At 40.6% G+C, this 23,053-nt stretch overlaps 1 protein-coding gene across 4 annotated transcripts in view; it reads right to left on the bottom strand.

Moving 5' to 3' along the window:
* The window catches only part of PLXNB2 (plexin B2), a 267,859-nt gene that overhangs the window by 43,493 nt on the left and 201,313 nt on the right, over window positions 1–23,053 (bottom strand). For all 4 annotated transcript variants that reach the window (XM_080393894.1, XM_080393896.1, XM_080393895.1 and 1 more), the window contains 8 exons: window positions 22,824–22,938; window positions 21,976–22,078; window positions 21,403–21,504; window positions 15,435–15,527; window positions 14,166–14,247; window positions 8,845–9,017; window positions 6,421–6,569; window positions 3,373–3,481 (listed from right to left, as the gene is read on the bottom strand). In XM_080393894.1, the coding sequence (XP_080250020.1) occupies window positions 3,373–3,481; window positions 6,421–6,569; window positions 8,845–9,017; window positions 14,166–14,247; window positions 15,435–15,527; window positions 21,403–21,504; window positions 21,976–22,078; window positions 22,824–22,938 (926 nt within the window). The remainder of the gene's footprint in view (window positions 1–3,372; window positions 3,482–6,420; window positions 6,570–8,844; window positions 9,018–14,165; window positions 14,248–15,434; window positions 15,528–21,402; window positions 21,505–21,975; window positions 22,079–22,823; window positions 22,939–23,053) is intronic.

Genomic DNA, 23,053 nt, shown 5'->3' with positions numbered 1-23,053 from the left:
TCTAAAACTCACAGAATTGCTCTTGCTAACAGATGCTGGAGATCCCAGAACCAGCTGCATGCTCTCCCTCCTGGTGGCTCAAGTCTGAAGATGAGGCATTCTGAGAAAGGAATCATGCTTGTGATTGCATGGGATCAGCAAATCGGGGCCATATACCTATGAAAAACCTAACTCTCTCCTTTGATCCTGCTTCTCACCATCATAGTAACAACCAAATCAGATGAAGTTAACAACAAATAAAAAAGCAGGACTGGCCTTTAGCCTGTGTTACTGCTCCACCTGCTTCGAGACCATCCAAGCTGTCAGCGCTCCAGATGTACCACAGGGCTGGATATTAAAATCTAGCATCACTTCATTTCTATTTTACTAAACAGGAGAATGGTTATTGCCTGATGCTGCTTGTACTGAAACAACAGAAATGTCAGTAAAGGAGAACTGGGTGACCAGAATTTAATTTCACTGGAATGGCTGGACTTGAACAGCACTCGGGTCAGACGGGGAAATTGTGATGGGTAGGGAGAAACAGAGCTTTCTTCCCCTGTTATGCAACAAATACAGATGAGATGTTTACTGCACAGTACAGACTCCTGTGGACCAGGGCATTCTAGTTCAGAAGTAATTTTAAATTGAAACCATGGCTTCCCTTTTAAGTGGATTTTTGACCCATTTAATGGAGGTCTCACACATTCTTCAGCTCAGAACTGTGCTGCAGACAGGGCAGATGCCCAAGGCTGAGCCCCAAGTTGTGCTGACTATTGATCCTCATCAGTCCAGCTTTAAAAATGTATTTCTTTGTTCAGACTGGGTATCAGCAAGAGCCAGATGTAGTAGTACTTATAGAATCACAGAATGGTTTGGGTTGGGAAGGACTCTCAAAGATCATGTAGTTCAACCCCCTTGCCACAGGCAGGGGCATCTTTCATTAGATCAAGTTGCTCAACATGACCATCTAACCTGACCTTGAACACTTCCAATGACGGAGCATCCACAACTTCTCTGGGCAGCCTGTTCCAGTGTCTCACCACCCTCACCATAAAAAACCCCTCTTCCTTATAGCCAATCTACTTGGTAACTGACACTGTGCTTTTGGTGGCAGGCACTAGACACATGCACAAGGCTGAAACTGCAGGGAGTATGGTGACACCTCTGGGGCACAGAGACACACTGGGCTGAGCAGCTGCAGTCTCCTTGTGCATTTCTGCCCCGTGCTGCCACACACTGCATTTAGAGTGGTCACTGCTAAAGTTGAAGCTATTTTGCTTCCAGTAATCAGAGCACACAGTTAAAACAGTGATAATTACCGGCAGGAGGGTAGCCAGACTACGTGCAAAGAAAAGGGGAGAGATAATAGAAAATTTATTTTAGGAAGGCTCTTGGGAAGAAGAATATTTTCTTTCCTTTGTATATATGGAACAGAAAAGGTTTTATACAAAGCACAGATTTCGCATGTCTGCTGAAAGAACTCACCAAAGAGCTGCCTGAAAACAGCAATGAAACAAGACTGTAGCTTTTAACAACATCAACTGACGTGATTTTCTGCTCTAATCATCTGTTCTCATGCCAAAAGCGCTTGTGTCGTACTTGTAGAGGTGTGCGTTGGTACGACACCCCTGTACTGACTTTAATCCTACTGCAGTTCATAGTTGGCTTCATTTTGTTGTGGAACAAAATGAAATGAAACTAGACACCAATTCCACCAGTTTTAAGGCACCAACCGTATTACTTGCCATTGCTTTGCGTTTTGTAAGCAGAGTCCCCACAGAAAGATTTTTGCAGTAAATAAAAATGCTCTTTATCAGCAGTTAGCCTCCATGTAACCTCCATGCAGGCAGAGATGGCACAGAGGGAGTCTTGGACTTGCAGGATGCCTGTGCTCAGCGCCTTCTCCAAGTGCCTCACGGATGGGCGATCAAGAATCTTCCCATTAAGCAGCCAAAAGTGGTGGTTGCTTATCTTGCCTCTCAGATGGGCTGAGCAGGGAATCACACCAGAACAAGTTTACAGACAGGCTCTGAAGCCTACATGGGGGCTTCAGATTCCGTTTCAACATACTCCATAACATCTTCATGTGGTTTTCATGCAAACCACAGTAGAATCTTTAAACACAGGAGATGCACAGGAGAACTGGTGTAAAACATACCCAACACAACGGTCTCATGTCAAAATCTCATCTTATGTAGGGTTTATTGTCATAGCCTCTGTCCTAGAGACCACAAACACATAAACATGGGAGATTATGTTGTTGTTCTCTGGTTACGATGAATGAGATTGATGACAAAAGACTTACTTATAACTTACATTTCCACAAAGGAACAGAGGACATTTTCAAGCAAAAAGGGTATTTTTTGCAGAGGTATCACCAGGAAGAGGAGGTATTTGCTGGGAAATTATGGAAAAAACACTTCTACCCTGTTTTGTAAAAACGAAAATATCCTCTTCTCAGTTGAATGTCATTCTTGACTTATTCTACTGCTTACTGCCAACTCTTTTCCTTTCCTTCTCACAAGATACCAAGAATTAATGAGACATAAGTTTAAACAAGGGAGAAGATAAAAGCCTAACCCACTCTTTATGTTTTATAGATTTACAGTTTGTAGGTGTAATTTTAAGTATCAATATAAGGACAGAGATTATTTAAACTTCTCAGCTATCAGGAGCTCTTATAAAAATTTTGAAGACCTCATAGATACAGATAAAGCCACTTGCTGCTAAAACCACAGGCTAGACCAGCTATAACCTACGGCCACATTTAGGGTAAAGCAATTAAGACACAAACTAAATTCTCCTTCATAGTGACACTGAAAACAAAGGATGTGTAGCATGAACACACATCATGCTGTCTGTGGCTCTGCATGTCATATTTTTAAATGAAATAAATATTAAAAAATTAATGTACCTTCATTATTTACTCTTCAGCTGTTCTGCATCCATTCTTGTAATTAAGAATGCTGGCTAGACTAAACACTGTGATTATAATAGTGCACCAACTGTGCATCTAAAGAATACCTAATTTTTTTGCAGTGCTGTTTTTTTTATTCAATATTTTTTTTATTCAATAGTGACACTTATAAGAAATGTCACTACTAAATAATTTTATTACAATTTCTTTTCTACCACATCTTTTTAACTTGAATTACAAACAATATCATCCTGTTTTGAGACTCCGGATCTATTGATCAGAATAGATTTCTGGTAAACCCTTTGTGTACAGAAATGCTCAAGTTTAGTGTTTTCTAACATACTTGAATGACAGTGCTATTGATGAATCAAAGTTTGTAAGGCAAACACAAGCAACTCTGTGCTTAACAGATGAACTTCTAACTTTAGTCACACACAACATATAAAACAGATGTCTCAAAAAAATGCACTTACCTGGTATGTAAACAGCACTTCACTTGGTGATTTGCCTAATTTTCCGTTGATGTTAACTTCAATTTGTCCTTGTTTTGGTTCATTCATTGGTCCAACTTGACATACAATCCTAGCAAGAAAGAATGTAAGTTTATTTGTTAGAAGTAACAGCTATAATACCAATGCAATTTATGTGAGCTACCACACACACTGACAGCAAAAGCGCTAACTTTGCTTTATCCTACACAAGGTACTTGAACGCTGTCTCAGATTCCCAGCAAAAACACCCAAGAATAATTTAATCTTCAATCTAAAGGTAGGTAAAACTGAAACCTGAGCACTGTACACAGCAGGTACCTCAGCAGTCCGTTAATAGAGATGCCTTCTACAGAAGACTCAAATTCAGACCAGAAGTCAGAGATGAACCTCCCTAACCCTACACAAGGTTTTCACTGGACCTTATAATGTTAAAAAAACCAAAGGATGCTCACCTCCCTTGTTGTAAGGATCAGAACGTCAGCTATCTTATAACTTTGTGTGTTTTAATTGCTGATACTTTTATGCATTCTGCTATCTTTCAGCTTTAAAATAGTGTATTTTTATACCTATGGTCAAAATCCCTTTAGATTTACTGTTCTCTGAAAATAAATCCTCAGATAAGCCATGCAAAATCAGAGGTCAAAGAAAACTGGCCGAGAAAAACACTGCCTTAACTAACACTGCTGCTGCGTGATGGCTAGGATGTTTAAATTTTTATTTCAAACAGGTGATCCACAGAACACGAGCATGAAAATGCAGTAAGGATTTGACACACTTGAAAACTGGGACAAATGCTTAATGGAGAGCTGATAATACGGTTAGATAAGGAGGTATATAATGTTTGCAGCCTGTGCAGGCAGACTGTTTCATATAGGACACACCCCGAGGATCACTGCTCATTTCCTTCACTCTTTCCCTCTGGAGTTATTGCCATTCTTCCTTAAGCAGTGCACAACTGCTTAAAAAAACCAACCAAAACCCCTCAAATAGAAAAAAACAAGCAACAATCTCAAATTACTGGGTATTATGTAGTTAAATTGGGATTTATAATAAAAGGATTGTGAAGTCCCCCTGCAGATCACTCCAGACTTTTCTGCCTGGGTACTGGCAAATGGACAAAATTCTCTAAATTCTTGCATGTCCTGGCATGTGTATGGCTGCCTGAGTCTGTTCCTCATCATCTCTTTACTGTATTCTTGGAAGTTGTATCTTCTTGTCAGGCAGAAACAGGAAACGGTGCCTTTGGAGGAATTTCTACCATATGTCAAGCTAGGGAAAGCAGTCGGGGGCCAGGGCCGGGGTGTGTGTGTGTGTGAAACGCCATGGCGTGGCTAACAGGGATTTTAATTGAGAAAAGTTCCCTCCCCTCCCCAGCGTAGGCATTGCCTCCCCTCCCCCATGTTACAAATGGAAAACTACAAAGAATGAGAACATGACTTCTCAAGGCCAACAATTAAATCACCACAGAGCCAGAAAGCAGCCCTAAGTGCCTTAAATCTCACTGCTTTCCTGCCCATGGGAGCAACTGTCTCCTAAAACTAGACACTTTTTTTATTTTATTATTAATTCAAATAAAAGAAGGTAATAATAAAACAAAAGAATGGAGGAAGGTAAAGACAGAAAATTACAGATATCTATTTGGAGATTTTGAGTAACTTCTTTTTCAAGGCTTCTCTAATGGAGAACATCCTTCAAACCCCTCTAATTTGTTGATAAATGACATTATGCAAGTTGCATTTGTTCTCACCCATTACCACACTGGCAGAGCTCAGGAAACCAGTAATGTTGCTATGATACAAGGAACCAGTTATCTCAATTCTGGCTCCTTTCCACGTATTTAAAAATATCAAAAAGCTTTAGGAAAAAGCCAAGAGGCTGGGGAAATTCTTGTAAGGTTATGCTGCAATTCAGTGCAGCTTTTGCAAACACTGAAAATAATAAGGATTGGGAAAAGATGACTGTAAAAGAGTTGTGAATTTTGTGGATGGTGATGCTATTCTTAAGTCCTAGGGGCCTGGGAAGCTACTAAATGTCTGATCCACAAACTGACTAAAGCTAAACATTTTTCATAAACTAAAAAAAAAAATAAAAAAAATAAATAACTTGGATATCTTCAAGATTCCTTTCAAAACACACCACAGAAATAGCAAAAAGTTACTGTACTTTACTAATAACTTCAGTTAAATTAACTGAAGAGAAAGAAAGCCAAGGTTTCCATTGCAGGTTTATATATCAAAAGTGAATGAAAGAAAAATCACACTGCTTAAAATATGTCATTACTCTTAATACTACTACTGAACCTTCATGCTATGTTTTTTATCAGCTAAGCCAAAAGGGTATTTCCTTCTTGAAATCAGACACCTGATATAATTTGCATTAAACACCTAGAAGAATTTAGGCACTTTGTTTTAATTTTTGGCATTGCTTAAGAGTGTGACAAGTAATCCACAAAACATCTACCAGCCTGCTTAGGCAATTCAACATCCATGGACTTGTTGGCTCTGTGATGAAACTTAGTCATCTGAAGCTAAACCAGAACTCCAGGCTCCCTCCCTGCCCCCAGGAAAGAAACTTTAGTCCATGCTGGACTAAACCAAAAAGATTTAAGCTTCCTCTTGCTTTGCCTACTTTCTACTAAATCTTATATGCTTGGCTGCACTGTGGTTCAGATTTAGCAAAGATTTTAATGACTAGATGCACACCTATAATGCCTTTAATTTAAAAACAAAGAAACAGTCCTGAGATATCTGCAGTAACAGTTTATGAAAGCTTTTCAAACAAAAAAGGAAAATAATCTATCAATCAGAAGCAGGATGTTAGTATGCTATTGTAAATGTATTGCTGTATTAGCATCTAAAACAATTTTAAATAAAGATTAAAACATGTTACTATGAAATATTGCTGGTATGTTGCACTAGTTATTTTTTTAATTGATAACCTTTTATAACCACAGGAAGCTCATCTTCTCCTGAAAATGCACAGAAGTTCCTTTTTTCTTTTAAAATCTTGTGAAAAATATCTAGCAATTACCTTGTGGAAACAGAGTAGAATTCCTCTTTGAAAAGACATTCCTTGTCTGCCACCATTATATTTTTCACATCTTCTGCTTTTATTCCCAAATTAGATCCCATTATGGTCAAAAGAATTCCACCACTTAGTGGTCCAGTTTTTGGCTCAATCTGTGTTTGCATGAGGGAAAGCAAAAAAAAAAAAACAAAACAAAACCAAAATTAAATAATGCAGTGACCATTTTGATCTTGTACACTATTTATTTAAAGCTACTTCAAGTTACAGGCACTTGAAATGCAAAAAATGTTTCTTGCAGGACGCACATAAAAACACTCCATGTAACTTTTTAAGGTTAATTAATCATGTTAGCTCAAACCAGTATTCATCAGCTGCAGATTTCGTGTCTTCCGTGGCACTGTTATGTACAAAACTCTTGCCTGGAGTTTATTCTGTTTTGAGTTTGCTTCCTCCACTAAAGCACTGATTTTGAAAAGTGAATGGATTGGGCTCCTCTCACAATCATTCCACAGAGCTTTTCCAGCATTTTTTTTGCCATGATTTTCACCCTTTAGGTTCACATCAGAACAGTGCCTTCCTAACACACAGTGCTGCCCCACATGGTGTCTTCAAAAACTTTTCTAGTCCCCTGACCTTCCTTACTGCATCAAATGGTAGGATGCTGCAGTACATGGGCTGATGCTAATTAAATAATTTGCAATTAAAACGAGGACTGAGAAAATCCTGCAGTCATAGTGGATTTCTCAGGTTGAAACATGGTCTGAACGGGCACTTGAAGTCTGAGTATTTGTTGGGAGACTAACCTGCTTTCCTATGTAATATTTGGAGCACCTCCAGCAAGACCTTTTCAGGTCTTCAGCTTTGGAGGGCTGCAAGTTTGCCATCAAGAAGGGGGAGGCTGCACAGACCCAAATGCAGTAATTGGAAGCCAAAAAAATACAGCTTCCGAAAGTCGGCTTTAATGTCTGTGCCATCTAAACCAGTTTCTCAGATCTACGCAAGTCTGAGCACAGAGACGTGGCTGCTGCTGCCAGCCCAGCTCCAGAATCACTTGCCCTCTTTTCCCACTGGTTCAACTTACTACAACTTCTGCCTGCTGGCCATCCATCCCTTTACACTCAACCCATAAATAAATGAGCTGAAAAATGACTCAATGGTTTGTGTAGGCATTTTCAAGTATTTTGTTCAAATCTGAAGCTAACAAAAGCTTTGAAAAAGCTAGTATTTTAGTATTTAGCATTTAATCCACAATCATGTACAATGAGTATCCCAGGTGAAAACACTTATTTTTCTTAATTTTCCTTCTCCTTCCCACTCAAATCATCTTTATCTTGGCACAGCTATCACACAAGTGTTCTTCACACTTTCTGTTGAGATTTCATGGTATTTGCCTTCCTTGGCAGACTTCAGCTATTTACCTGCCATTTCTTCTTAGACACACCATCACGGCCAACACCGCCCAGCGTGCTGCTAGTCTGCCTGCGCCCACACTGCACCTCTAACTGTGCAGCCTCGGGAGATTCAGTGTCTCCACGAGTCTGACCCACAGGTTTCAGAATTAAACAGTTCCTATTGAGTGAAACATCCCGGTTACAACTCTCACCCTTTGTCATACAGTTACTGCATTTTGTGATAGCTTGTTTTCATTAAAGGGTGCGTCTGAGTTTCAAAGTACTGATACCACTGTTGCAGCAAATTAGATTTGCCCAGTGGAAGTTCTATCACTCTTTCCTTGACAATTATGCCCAGAAAACCAGCATTTGGCTTGCTGAAAAGGGCAAGGATTTATCACTTCTTGCTTTGGCTACTGGTCCATCAGGATGGACAACACTCTTCTCTCATCCCCGGTGAATGCTCCAACCACAGAGCAAGTCAGGGGTGCACATCCGGCCTCTCTGACTTCTTAGATTTAACTTCCACAACCTTGGGTTTCATTCCAGTGCAGACTGGAAAACATCACTGTCAGCTGGAAAACACATTGTGATGCAGAAACAACCTGCTCCCTTATTAAACACTACTTAAAATTCTAGTTTAAAGCCTGTTAATGAGCCTGCTAAGTGCTTGTAGTTTCAGGAGCAGTGAACCTCTCATATAGACTTATTTCAGGTAGAAAGGACTTTAGGACAGAAAAAAATCCATGCTAATTCCCAAGAATCAAGTGCCATGTTTAAGCGTACACTGCTAGCCTGGCTTCTGGCACAGTGAGGACAAGGCTTGAAAAACAAGGAGTCTCAAAGACTCCATTCAGTCTCTTATTTTGAGTCTTTACAAATCTCTCACACATATCAATACTGGCATTTTTTCCTTGCAGCTATTTCAGAGGCTTACTTAACACCCTAGGAAAAAAACTGCCTTTCAGTATAAGCTTGCTTGGATGCTTTCTCTTGAAAAATAATAGGGAGTAGGGAGAGAAAAAAGCAATCTTACGCGAGTGATTTCTGGATGAGGACACGTGTTGGTGGGAGGAGCGTGACAGAGTTTTTCATAAACGCACTTGCTGGGCTTGCCATCTTCTTCACACCAGACACACTTATAGTCCTGATGGGCTGCGAGGCATAAGCTGCAGTCACTTCGTCCGTAAGAGCAGTTGTATAGAGTCACTGAAATACGAATGGTAAATGCACTTAGAATTTTTCCTCTGTTTTAAGGGTATTCAGTGTGTACTAGGAAGTAAAATTAATCCTATATACAAAGCTCAGTGGAGTTGTGGGAAGAATATGCACACTTTGTACTTAACCTTTGAATGATGCTGAAAGAAAACTGTTTTTTTTTCCCTGTATGGAAAAACCTGAAATCTATCCATGTGCAAAGTATAAATAAACTATCAAGTAGAACCCAAACACATTTTTGTCACTCAGGCACTGCCCAAATGTTTAAGTACAAAGTCCTTTCTTTGACTATCCTCAATGAACCTGCCTATACAACTGTTCAAAGACTAGTTCAAACAAACAGGTCCTCCTGGTGTACCAGGAGTCAGATGTGGAAGGGTGTGAACTCTGCATGGGTGTTGGTAGGAACAGACATCAGCTGGCACGGGACCTCTGCCAGCTGCATATTTAAAGGAAGAGAGCTGCCTTTGTAGGCTGTTTCCAGGATATTTTGGCCTTTCCAAAATCATTGCTAAAGCCTGAACTGAATAGAAAGTTAACACTTAATGAAGTGTTATCCTTTGTTCAAGTTAATACCTCTTCATTCCTCCGTTCCTCTCTGTTTACTTGCTTTTGTTTTCCTTTTTGTCCTGATGTATGCCTTATTCCTTCTATAGTGGTGTTTAATTATAGTTTTTCTGAGCCAAGAAATCAGGTGAGACAGTCATGCCTCTCTTTCTGATGAACCATGCACTAATTGTCCCAGACACTAAGCTTGTTTTGGCACTCATCAATCTCTAGCATGATGAACAGTCACTGAACAAAATTAATTTTCCCAAATAGATGCAAAGCCTTGAGACATAGCTAGTTGGTTCAGCACCATACGGAAAGCCTGGAGATGCACTTGAGAATCAGCCCACAAGAAAACAGACAGAAAAGTTGACAACAGTTTCTCTAAGGGATGCATGCAAGTTGCGCGGATTACCCACTGTGTGAGTGCTGTGCTTCCCTGGGAAGGTGAGCTGATTACTGTAAAGAGGCAAGCTTGCTCCCTCCTTTTCTGTTCCTTCCTTTCTTCCCTGCTTCTCTCTACTCTTTGCTGCTCTTTTTTTCCAGCCACACAGCCTCTCACCCTCTGCCACCAAGGCTCTGGCAACTTGTTGAGTCTTCTTGTAAATCAGCTTAACTCATCAGAACAGCAGAAAACTATCCAGATTTCCCCCTGTGCTCTTTCAAGAGTTAAATGTGCTCACAGATGGGAGTGGGGAGTACAAGACAGAGACTCAATGTCTCCCCTCTCCACTAGTGATAAACTGTTTTATGTGCTCATTAAGTCTCAAGAAACAGTACCCTTGGTGACACTGGGTTTTTTTAAAGAAGGTTCATCCTTAAAGATGCAGGAAGCAAAGCAAAGCAAAGCAGAGGTGATCAGATGTGGGCAAGTGAGACTAGGATAAATCCCTTTGAGACTGCATATAGTAAAGACCATCAAAACCAGCTTATTTAAAGAAAGCTTTTATTCTCAGATGAGCTGGACTCTAGGAAGGACACCTGTGAAACCACCCTCCATTCACTAACATATCAATGCACTTGATATCTTCCTAGATAATAGCTGTAGCGGTAGCTTTTTGAATCTAATTCCAAGAGGCTACCATGTTCGATTTCTACTGAAAGAGTAAAATGAGAATGCTGGTTTTCCATTATTTTTCAGCAGTGTCCTTATTCCCCTGCTAGGCATGAACAGTATTACAGATGCCCAAACCCTGGCTACAGTCTCTCTGCCACTTGCATGACCGCATATAACCTCAGACAGGCAGTTTTTCTCTAAATGCTGCATATTTAAAACCTTCAGCATTCAGTTTCACAGCCAGTCTTTAACAGAATAACACATTTTTAATTCCTTACCTTACACTGAAGAGTTAATGTACTGATGAGGCCCGGTTTCAACCCTTCTTACATCTAATCAGCACAGTAAAGCTACTTGATTTCAAGTAGCTTTACCAGCACAAACTCAGCTGAGACATTGTTGGAGGTGTAGGCAAAGTGGAGGGACTGACATTTGTAACAATGAATCAATGAGAAAGAGCATCCATTTAATTCAACCCCTATCTTGAATTCTCAGGGAAGCTATGAGCACAAAGTAGGAGCAGCTTCATTTGCTTCATACGCCGAGCACATCAATACGGAAGTCACTGAGCAACAAACATAACCCAAGCAATATTTTCAACACTTTGTGTGTCAGCTGTTCATCTGTACATTCAATGAGAATGCAGTGCTGAGGAAAAGCACCAGACTGACAGCCCTGGTACTGTCGCTGTTTGCTTTTATAAGCAGAAGATGTGGGCAGCAGCAAGGAGAAGTTTCCTTGCATCTATGCTGTGAATTGCTTTTGCAAGAACTAGATTGCTTTCTTAATCCAGCACACTGAAAGGTTGCTACCGCACAGGGACTTCGGCAGGTAATAGTTAAGCAAATCTTCCCCTTGCCTTCCTAAACCCTGCATTTCCCACCCACACTGCCACATGGCCACCTGGTATGGCACAGGAATACGCTTACTGAATTATTTTGTTATCCTTCATCATCTGGATAGGGATTTTCATCCCATCCCTCAGTAAACAATGTCAGTGCTGCAACGTCTTGATGTGACGTCACTCCCCTCCAGTTGCATAAATGCCACAGAGAAAGCTACAGCCTTAAAGCACTAAACACTCCCCCTGTTCACTGATCAGCTCATTAAATGTACCAGCAGCAAGCCACTCATTAGATTCCAACTCTTATCCATCACCTTGAGATACCAGCTGTGAAATCATTGATAAAAAGGACAAAGGATAAAAGGGATATATTGGATTTCATACTGTTCAGAACCCCTGATGACTTGAGATGTAAAAACACTATTGTAACTTAGTATTCACTAAGTGTTATACAAAGAAAGGGTTCTTTCAATGGCAGGTTCAAAGGTGCTTCTCAGCAGCAACCGTATACCTAAAGCCAATTCTTTTCAAGATGCGGAAAAACACACTATGCTCTGGATTTCATATGGCAAGGAAATTTAAAAGCAGGAAAGAATTTGGATTAAAACAAAATCCCTTTTATTAAAAAAAGGGAGACATTTGCTGGTAAGTTTTCAATTCCCCTCTTGCAAGGGTTCTATATTTCAATTTGAATGATAACATTTCTTTAATAATTTAGCTTTTTTTTTTTTTTTCAATGGTTTTCACAGACTTGGAGAAAAGATGTTGGGAGTATTTGGTCAAAATTCTGCAGTTTTAAATACTGCCTTTGGAATGGAAATAAGACAGTACAAGATTGTAATATGACCTCCCCATAGCATCCATGCCAGGTCCTCTTTTAAGTGCTGCACACATAGGGAAAATCTTCTAAACACGTACTTCAATGCTGCCAATAAGAAAGGGAACAAATTTAAATATTGTACAGATGGAAAATATGGTCTGAAGATTTAATCTGCAGGGGAAATTACTTGGGGCAGTATTAGTTTTCCTGATGTTGATTCCTCACACAAGTAACAAGTGTGCTGCCTCACAGTTTTCACAATATTATGCTTTAAACTTCAGTCCAAAGGAGCATAAGGCAGGTCCCATCTCCCAGATACGGCTCCACTGATTTTGACAGAGCTTCCTCGCCTCAGCTCAGGACTAGGCTCACAGACATAACTGCTTCATTGCCGTATGTTGGAAGTAATAGAAGAATTTATATCAGAGACCAAGTCTCTGTCTATAAAACACTTAATATACTTTTTTTTTTGCCACAGAAATGAATGAATAAAGTAATGAGCTGAAAGCACACTGAATGTTCCTGTGTATTGCTGATCGCCAGCAGATGTAAAGACTCCAAAACCTGTCTGAGCTGAGACACAAATGAAAGTTGAGATTTCAGGTGAACTCCATACAAGTGGCAGTGGGAAGGATCCCTTTTCTGCTGTTGGAGAGGAAAAGTTAATTGGGGAAGGGAAATGGCCATTGAAGAAAAAAAAAAAAGCAAACTACTAACTACATTTGAACTGTGAAGCTATTAGGATTGTGCTTCAGAGCAAACCCAAACTTGCAAATCATCGAATAGTTTGGGTTGGAAGGGACCTCTAAAGGTCATCTAGTTCAACCCCCCTCGCCTCGTGAGCAGGGACATCTTCAACTAGATCAGGTTTCTCAGAGCCCCCTCCAACGTGACCTTGAATGTTTCCAGGGATGGGACATCTACCACCTCTATGGGCAACCTCTTCCAGAGTTTCATCACCATCACAGAAGTTTTCTTCCTTCTATCTAGTCTAAATCTACACTGCTTTAGTTTTAAACTCTTTTAGTTTAAAGCTAGTTTAGTTTAAAACCATTACCCCTTGTCCTATTGCAACAGGCCCTGCTAAAAAGTTTGTCCCCATCTTTCTTATAAGCCCCCTTTATATATTGAAAGGCCACAAAAAGGTCTTCCCAGAGCCTTCTCTTCTCCAGGCTGAACAACCCAGCCTGTCTTCATAGGAGAGGTGCTCCAGCCCTCTAATTGTTTTTGTTGGCCCCCTCTGGAACTGCTCCAACAGGTCCATGTCCTTCCTGTGCCGAGGGCTCCAGAGCTGGATGCAGCACTCCAGGTGGGGTCTCACAAGAATGGAGTAGAGGGGGAGAACTGCCTCCCCTCGACCTGCTGGCCACAGTTCTTTCAATGCAGCCCAGGATATGGTTGGTTTTCTGGGCTGTAAGAGCATATCGCCAGGCCATGTTGAGCTTCTCATCCACCAGTACCCCCAGGTCCTTCTCCTTAGGGCTGCTCCTAATCCATTTTCCACCGAGCCTTTATCTGTCTTGGGATTGCCCTGACCCATGCGCAGGACTTTGCACTTGGCCTTGTTGGACTTCATGAGGTTCGTATGGGCCCACCTCTCAAGCCTGTAAAGGTCCCTCTGGACAGCATCACTTCCCTCCAGCATGTTGACTGCACCACACAGCTTGGCATCATCAGCAAACTTGCTGACAACACTGATGTTTAATTCTTGAGTTTCGTATTAATAACTTTTGATCTGTCAGATTTAATTATTTCACCCAAACCAGTAAACCTACAACGGTAACATTCTTATTCACATGACTCCAAATTATGAAGGAATAGTATTTCTGTTTATGTAATTAACCTGTTAAACCCGTATTTCATACTTACCCATCAGTTTGCTGTCAATCTTGACCTTATCGGTTCTTATGGATAAGTTAAGTTGTAGGGTCTCATTTGCACTATAAGAGAACTGGAAAAGATGACACAATACAGATATTTATACCTTCATTTGGCAAGGTTAATTTCATGTGTTTTCTATGATTCTTAATAATCAGAGCTGTGAAGGTTTTAGAAGCTATCCCAAACCTCACGGTCGTCTTTTCATCTTGGCCAAACAAACTTACAGAAAAATGTTTTAATGATCATAATCCTTCACAATCAGAATTTTCAAGCACCAAGGGACAACAATGTCTGAATACTCCCTTTTCATTAATTTAATTTACATTTGGTTACAAGCATCCAAGTAGCAAAGGTACTGTTCAGATTCAGTAAGTACAGCTGCTGACCCTGCTGAGTTCTCCCTTCCCACACCATCTGGCCCCATTACTTCTGTGGACATGCCAGACTTGCACCACATGGAGGGGAAATCTCTTGCATCTTTTGCAGTGCAACCCCCTCGTTATAGTCAAAGCACAAGGTTCACATGCTCCAAGACATAAGCTTCTGCTCTTGTTGAAAGACAGGAGCAATAAAACCCAGTAGGAAGGAAAACGAGCAAAAAAAAAAATGTAATGGCTTTATAAAGCAAATACTTTGTGTCTGGCTCAAATGCTGCATAAAACCTAATTAGTTCTTAGAACTACTCTGTTAGTAAGCATATAAGACATAAAGGTTAAAGTCAGCATAACATTTGTGAGTCCAACTTTGAGCTTTGTAAATAGACTATTTGTAAAAAATATTATTTCCTTTCTCTTTAAAATAAACCAGAGTGAAAGAAGCATAGCTAGTAAGTAGCCAAACAACAACATATTGTTACCATTCCCATTTTTACAGATGTAAAATGGGAAAGATAATGAATTGGAGTGTGGAGAGGGAGAGCTCTGAAATTCTTATCTTTTATCCCCAATGATTTCACCAGATTTCATAAAAAGGGAAGAATAGAAGAATAATGGTCCCGAATTTCTCCAGGCACAGTTCAATGAACACATGGATTACATAGAGAAATAAAGGAGAAAGATCGAAGGCTTTGAAGGGAGACCCCAGGAGCTCTGAGCCAAAGTTGCTGCCTTTGCTGCTGCCAAAGAAGAATCTCTATCAGAGGTCACTTTCTTCTCTAAGGGAAACTATTACCTGTATATTTCTGGACACACACAGACACTGGAACAGGAGTATAAGAACTGAATATATTTGGTAGGTGAATTGTAATTTTGCATTTACCTCTTTACTCATGAATGAAAATTTTCCTTCAAGCGATTCATCAACAGGAGCTTCAAATTCAAACTGGCTGTTTGCAACCACAAATTTTTTCTCCTATGGAAGAGAAACATTCAGCTTAGAATTTGTATAGCATCATCAAGCATTATAAAATATCACCAGGCAATATTCTGTTCAGCACTGGAAGTAATAAGACCAAATGGAGAAGACTAACCAGTTAAAGTCATCTTCTAAAACAAAGCTAGTGAAACACCAAGCCAGCGCAATCTGCTACTTTCCTGCACCCCTCCAACATTCATTAGCAGTGGAAGCACCAAACAGTACTAATAAGACAAGAACATGTCTAGAACTCCATTTCAGGGAGAAATAAGAAAAAGCCAAGAGATGTGAATACTGGATGGCTTCACACATCAGATGTGTTATTAACGGAGCTGTGTGAGCTCTCTGTAGGGATCCTGGGCAGAGCAGGAATGCAAGATTTGGATGGGAAATGGAACTGAATATCTCTCAGAGCTTGCTAGCTTTGTTTCTCCTGTCTCACCATGAGCCCAGCTGTGTTTTCACAGGACAGTCTTTGATGGCAGCCTGAGCATAAGGGTGTTCCTGCCTCCTACACACCTTCTTACCCCTCTCTTCTCCCTAGGCCCTAAACCCACTCATTCCTGCCTGTAGGCTGCAGCACGTACCAGCCTGCACTGCACTGGCAAAACTCTCAGCTCATCTGTTCTGTGATTAAGTCAAGGAACTGAGTTGGCTAAAAACCAAACACGTCACCCCATGATGCTGCTTCTGCACTGGGTGATTCTTCTGCTGTGGCCCACAGGTCAGCTATGCTAACATCTTTGACAGAAGAACCAGAGAAAGAAACAAGTAGCAAGGATATTTTCAGATAGTATTGTTGATAGACTTATGAAACCAGAACGCACTGGGGGATAAGACCACTCTCACCTTGATAAAATCATGGAATGCTTGGGGTTGGAAGGGACCTTCAACTCCTTAGTCCAACACCCCTGCCATGGGTGAGGACATCTTGCTCAAAGCCCCATCTAACATGACCTTGAACACTTCCAGGGATGGGGCATCCAGAACTTCTCTGGGAAACCTGTTGCAGCATCTCACCACCCTCTCCATAAAAGATTACTTCCTTATATCCTATCTAAACCTACCCTCTTTCAGTTTGAAACTGTTGTCTCTTGTCCTTGTCACTAAAAACCCTGGTGAAGTCTCTCTTTCTTATAAGCCCCTTCATATATTGAAAGGCTGCAAGAAGGTCTCCCTGGAGCCTTCTCTTCTCCAGGCTGAACTACGCCAGCTCTCTCAGCCTGTCTTCACAGGAGAGGTGCTCCAGCCCTCTGATAGTTTTCATGTCCCTACTCTAGAACTGCTCAAACAGGTTCTTGTCTTTCTTGTTCTGGGGACCCCAGAGCTAGATGCAGTACTCCAGGTGGGGGCTCATGAGAGCAGAACGAAGGAAAATCAGCTCGCTTGACCTGCTGGCCATGCTTCTTTTGACACAGCCCAGAATACGGTTGGCTTTCTGGGCTGCAAGAACACATTGCTGCCTCCTATCTAATTTGCCATCCACCAGTATCCATACAAGTCCTTCTCCTCAGGGCTGCTCCTAATCCATTCATCCCCCAACCCATATTGATATTGGGCGTTTCCCCCAACTGAGGTGCAGGACTTTGCCAGTGACCTTGTTGAACTTCATGAGAACTTCACTTTGATGCCTTCTGTGGATGTAAAGAACTAGTTTCTGCTTTTGTCCAGAGCTCCTTGAGTCTTGAAGAACGTGGCAAAAACCCCCAATGGTTACTTGATTACTCTTTCCTGCTCCAAGGGTAAGCTATCTTCTGCTGTAATCCAAGCCTTATATATGAGTGTTGCAGTTCAAGTCCAAATCAGTTTCCCTCAGATGGGGCACCAATTGTCACAGCACTAACAAAACTAGCAAGCTGCAAAAAGGCTTTATCAGGAGTCAGATTCTACTACCCAAGCTGTTTCTCCATCCTCCCGAGATGAGATCAGACCACACTCCTGCTACTGGATTCTTTCTTCTGCAGGCTGCTCCTCCATCCAGCCTCCTCTTTCATGCTCCACAGGGCTATTTAACCACTTAGTGGGAACGAGCTACAGCTGCACATTGTCCATATCAATCAACCCACTGCCATTGAAGCAAGGCCACAGCTGCATGTTATCAATGTCAATCAACCCACTGCCTTCAGTCCTCTACATATGAGCATCTTATACTGTTTACTTGTAGCTACTTCTTCAATGCTGGAATCGCTGGTAACTTACGGGCCACTAGGTTTACCCAATTGGTGCCGTGGAAACCTTTCCTATTGCACCTTCACTGTAACAGGTTGGCAGCAGACCCAAGAGCCCCCCAAGGCTGGGGCTGAGGAGAAGCATGTGCTTTAACCAGGTAAAGGCCTACTAGTCTCTGGGAGGTTTATGTCAGAGGGGAACAGATTTTTTACTTCTTCCTTCTCAGAAGCTGAATAAAAAAATATAAGCTACTGACTGAGCTCTGAAAAGCCTTTTCTGAAAGTTTTACAGCCTGTTCTGCTGTACAGAAAACATCTACATACTGCAAGTTTTAAAGCACCTTATGAATCTCTATTTTGAGGAACATTACCTCGCTTTCCCTACTCTGTATATCTCAATACATCATGTATTTTTCAAAAGTGTTCAAATTCTGCTGCTGCTGCTGCATGAAGTCTTTCCCACATGCTTAACAGGAGGGAGGGAAAGGGAACTTTGGTGTAATGCAACATCTGCTACCTGGAGTGAACTGAAATCAGGAGTTGCTATGCCAGTCTCTTGAGCAGAAGACCACAGAGCTCACGTTCAGCAGTCTGGGTGCAAGCAGAGACACGTAGCAAACACTGGGAAGTGGGTTACACGTCAGATACACGTGACAAAGACAAATCCAAATGGGAAATTACTCTTAATAAAAATCTTTGGAGGGCTAAAAAGATTATCTTGATGCTGGTACACCTGTGTCTTCTACTGTGCCAATCTTTCAAGGACTCAGAGAATGCCTCTCAGAAGTTGCATGCAATATGACTGATCAGTACTAAACTTTCTTCTCAACCGCTTGTCCTGGTTAAGGCTATTCCCAAGAAAACTACAATGGCTTGGATTTACTTCTCCTTTCTACTGAAAGAATTTCAGTAGGAAGGAGGGGCAGAAAACCAGTCAACAGCTGCTCCTCTTTTAGTCTATTCCCCCCCAGTGGAAGCCCTCATGAGGAGGTTTATACATTGTACTGTAAGGGTTCACAGGTTAAGAGGTGCATGCTAAATGTGTGAGCTTATTCTTCCACCTTCTGTTCTGCAACAGCAGTTTTAGAACCCATCCACCTCTCCTACTCACTGAGTAAACCCAAACCTTCACTGCTAATCTCCACCTAGAAACAGTGATGCTACACACACAATGTTGGCTACTGTACTTAGTCACCCATGACAAAGCAGGTTGTGTGTTGCTCTTTTAAGCAAAGCACGGATTAAGCCAAGATAATAGAGTTAGTAGTTCAAAGTGTAACAGAACATTCATTTTTGCTTTTTCTAAGCAAGAATTTAGGCAAGGAAAATAGGAGAAAAATAGATATATACCAACGTCTTAATCAAGAAAGACTTCAAACGTGCTCATAGCTGCATGGCTGCTAGCTCCAAACACGCTGTAATGCCCAGCATATCCTGTGGCAAAATCGTTCCACATGAGAAGCCTTGTGCTGTTTTGCTTTTAGGCTGCAGGCCAACCCATACAAAATATCCGTCCATGGCTTCTCCTGAGCCACCTTGCCCTCCATGAGATGTTTACCAAAGGCTGAATGTAGGTTATGTCCTTACTCAAATGAACTTTCAGGAAACAAAGTAACTGCTTCAGGTAGCATTGACCCCACAGGCATAAGTGCCTGTAAGATTACAACTATTTCATGCCTTATTTATCGCTTTTGCATATACTTAGAGGTCTGTATCTACAGCTGTAGTCACTGTGTGTGCCTGTTCAAGTCCTGGCACTGAAAGCATTATTATTTTGGCCTAAAAATGCATCTCTGTATCAGGATGTATGGAGCTGCTCCCATGACAGAGACGGTGTCCCCTCATTGTTCTCACCTAAGAAAAATTATTCTGAAATCATGTGACACTTATTGCTTTCCAGCATAACTCCAGCCTAGGGCCTATGCATTCATCTTGCTTCTTACAGAGACCTGAATTCCATGTCAGCCTTCCCGGTTCCAAGTTAAATAAATGCATACTAAGTCTGGTCTGTAGGCAAACCATTAAACGCTGCTGCCCATGACAAGGCATTCAATCCACACGATACGTCTTTGTTTAATGTAATTGATACCTTACAGAGAAAAAAAAAAAAAAAAAAAAAGGACAGAAGCTTTTTCACTCCCTTTCCTCTACTAGTAGTTCAGAAAGATTAAAGTGCTTATTCACAGAATGATAAACTAGATGAAGGAGGTTTTGGGTTCCTGCTGCTGTTTCTCCTTGGAGGAAAAACGTCCTCTGGAAGTCAAATCCAGCAGATCTAGGTTATGCATCTGCCCTGAATTTGTTCTTGACAGAGAAGGGGTTCTTCCACTTATATCAAGTGAGCAGGGAAAGATTTTCCTCTTGTGCAGAAAAACAGCTCTTCACAATGTTAAACAACAGAAACGTGAGTAAATTCTCTGGAATACTTGTCCATTTTTAGCAGAGCTAGCTGTGGCCTTTAAGACAAGTTTTGTGAGCCACATCTTGCATACAGCCAGATATCCTACCAAGGACTGGTCCCGGCATCTCAGAGAACAGACCAAATTCACCAAATTGCTTTTCTTTGCTTACATATATTTTAAGGTCTTCAAGCAAAAATGTTTATTTTTGAACATATGTTTGTATAGCATGGTCTTGCTATATGTATTGTGTAGTGATACACTTCATATGATTGCAGTGCTTGCAGGTTGCTTTTTACCCTTCTCTGAATCTCTCTCTTACATTACTCCCCAGACCTGTTCACCCTTTTTCACCCCTTGGCAGGCACAGCAGAGGTGATAGAAGGATGTCATAAGCTGTACGGTACTTCAATTTGAGAAAGGGAAAAAAACCCATCCCACCCTCAAAACCCAAGAGCCTTCTTTCCCTGGATAGATGGCTGGTAGTTAAAGCAATCGATGCAATCTCCAGTGTATCTTATCATCAATTCACATTTACACAAAGACAACACAGAAACAAACAATAGTAATAGAACAATACTTGAGCTATCACCTAAAGAAGTGAGGTTTAAGCTTTATTTTTATCAAAGTAACAATAAAATTGTATGCATTGTCTGGGTTATAAAACAATTAAAAGCTTGAGGACAAAGTCTGGCTTCTTAGAAGCTTTGTAATTTACTTTCTGGAAGCAAGTACTGAGAAACCCTTGCTACATCTAAGAAAATACCTGATCTCTGGTTTGATGGTCGCACACACACAAAAAGAAAAGTAAAAGATTGTTTTATTCACACTAAGAAACATTTAATTTCTGAGTGCATTTCACACTAAGAAACATCTAATTTCTGAGTGCATTTTTTTGTTAGAAAAATTAGAACTGAACTAAGCACAAAAGTGATGTCATTCTAGAACAAAAAAACCCCAGTATTTAATTAGAAAAAAGAAAAGACACATTCACAATTCCTAAATCTTCTCTGATTTCATTAGATGAAAAATAATTGTCAAGTGTTTCAGTAGGTTCAACTTACACTCTTTAAACTCCCCCCACCCCCCCAACACCTAATAGTTAAAATATTTTGTCGAGCTCTGGTTCTGTCTTGGTGATGACTCTACTACAGTAACCAATATTATATCAAACTTGAGCATGTAGCTCTCTTCCTTTAAAAACAGTTATGAGCAGGATCTCCAAGGAACACAAACTAATGCTCTAGTTTAGGGGTGTGGGCTGCAGTTTAAGTGGAATTCAAATGACTGAATTAATCTTCTTACCCGATAATAAGCTAGATGTCTTCCCTCAAAATACACCGTCGTTCGGTACTCCATAGGTATTATTGGAGGGTTAGGATTTAGAAACTGTGGGCATTCTTCTTCCTGGTGAGAGAAACATTTTATATGTTATTCCAAATAAAAAGTCTTATCACAACAAGCTCCGATGGCCTTCAGACAATGGAATGATTGTTCTGAAGAACTTCATGCTTAAAATACAGTGACAGATTTGATTACACCCTTTCAAATTAGACATGCTAAAAATGACTGCAGCATATGTCAAAGCTGTGGGTGATTATCTTTCTCAGCCTTGAAATCTTGTTCCTCCCATTGAAGCAAAATAGTAAAAGGAACAAAAATATCCTTTCAGGAGTTATTCAGTCTCACTGCCCCTCCTCAATCACACCCTTAAATTCCCACCCCCGCACTGTCACTAAAAAAACCCACCTTACACTCTGAAGTTAACTTTAGAATAATTTTAAAATCCCTAATTCAACCAACTGATACGAGAGAGAAAGTAACGAAAATATAGAAGTGTTCTAATAAAAACCTAATAATCTTATTTTTAAACATTACCATATTTTGTTTAATCACATCCTGTACTGAAGAGGACTCTTCACAGATATGTCTCTTCCAGTCCCACTGGCAATTCCATCTATTGCTTGCACAGGAATAGCATCTACAAATATAACATGATAGTCATGACAAACTGTCAGGCTTTTTCCCCGGTTGACAAAAAAAGTAAATTAAATTCCATCTTTATTCATGGAGGCTAGATCAATCTGTTATAGTGTCCTTACTATTTTAAGCTGAAAAATTCATAGTAAGAACAGTTCGAGAACCCCCAAAAGCTAATTTCTCCCTTAAATATTTGAGCAAGGATCAGAAAACTACAGCATCTCACACAAACTTTGAGATTGAGTCTGAGATGACTGGAAATGATCTTGATCAACCTTCATACACAAGGATGAACAAAGCGGGCTGTGGGCTGGCTGCGCCTGCCCTGGGGCAGCATCACCTCAGCAGGGCAGATGATGGGGGCAGAGCCAGCTTTGACTGTCCTATTTGAATGCACCACAACCCAAAGCTCCAATTCATCATTTGAGGGAACAAGTAGGTAAGCAGATGTCCGCAGAGCTCACCTGCAGATACATTAGCAGCTACAGAAATGGCAACCCAATAAACTAGCCTTTAATTATATGTGCCATGAACAGTTCTTTTCCACGTGCTTTACGTTACCGGCTCACCTGCTGCTCTTCAACCATTTAAAAACTCCATTAAAATGTAAGAAAAAGGATTTGGACATTAGATTTTGAGAGGGCTAAAACCTTAATTATGAAATGGTTGAGCAACTCAGCTGCCAGTTAACTGAAACACCATGCTACAGGATCTAAACACCTAAGTTAAGAAGCTGAAGTACTTACGGTTGATTTTCAAAAAGATTCATTGCTTCTTCACAGTCATAAAAAGGGTAAGTATGTGACGCAAAAAATACCTTGTTCTCTTCAAAAGTTAACTGAAGTGGAACTGAAACATGATCTATCACAAAAGAAAAAGAATTATCTAAGTGGTGGTGGAATTCTTTAGCTCTTGAGCTGAATAATACAATGATAATACTTCTGTTATTTTACAGCACATAAGCAAATATTTAACA

Source organism: Falco punctatus, assembly GCF_963210335.1.
Source record: "Falco punctatus genome assembly, chromosome: 6".
In the NCBI taxonomy this organism is placed as follows: Eukaryota; Metazoa; Chordata; class Aves; order Falconiformes; family Falconidae; genus Falco; species Falco punctatus.
The sequence above is the reverse complement of the archived record's forward strand: the minus strand, read 5'-3'. Positions and strand labels throughout refer to the sequence as shown.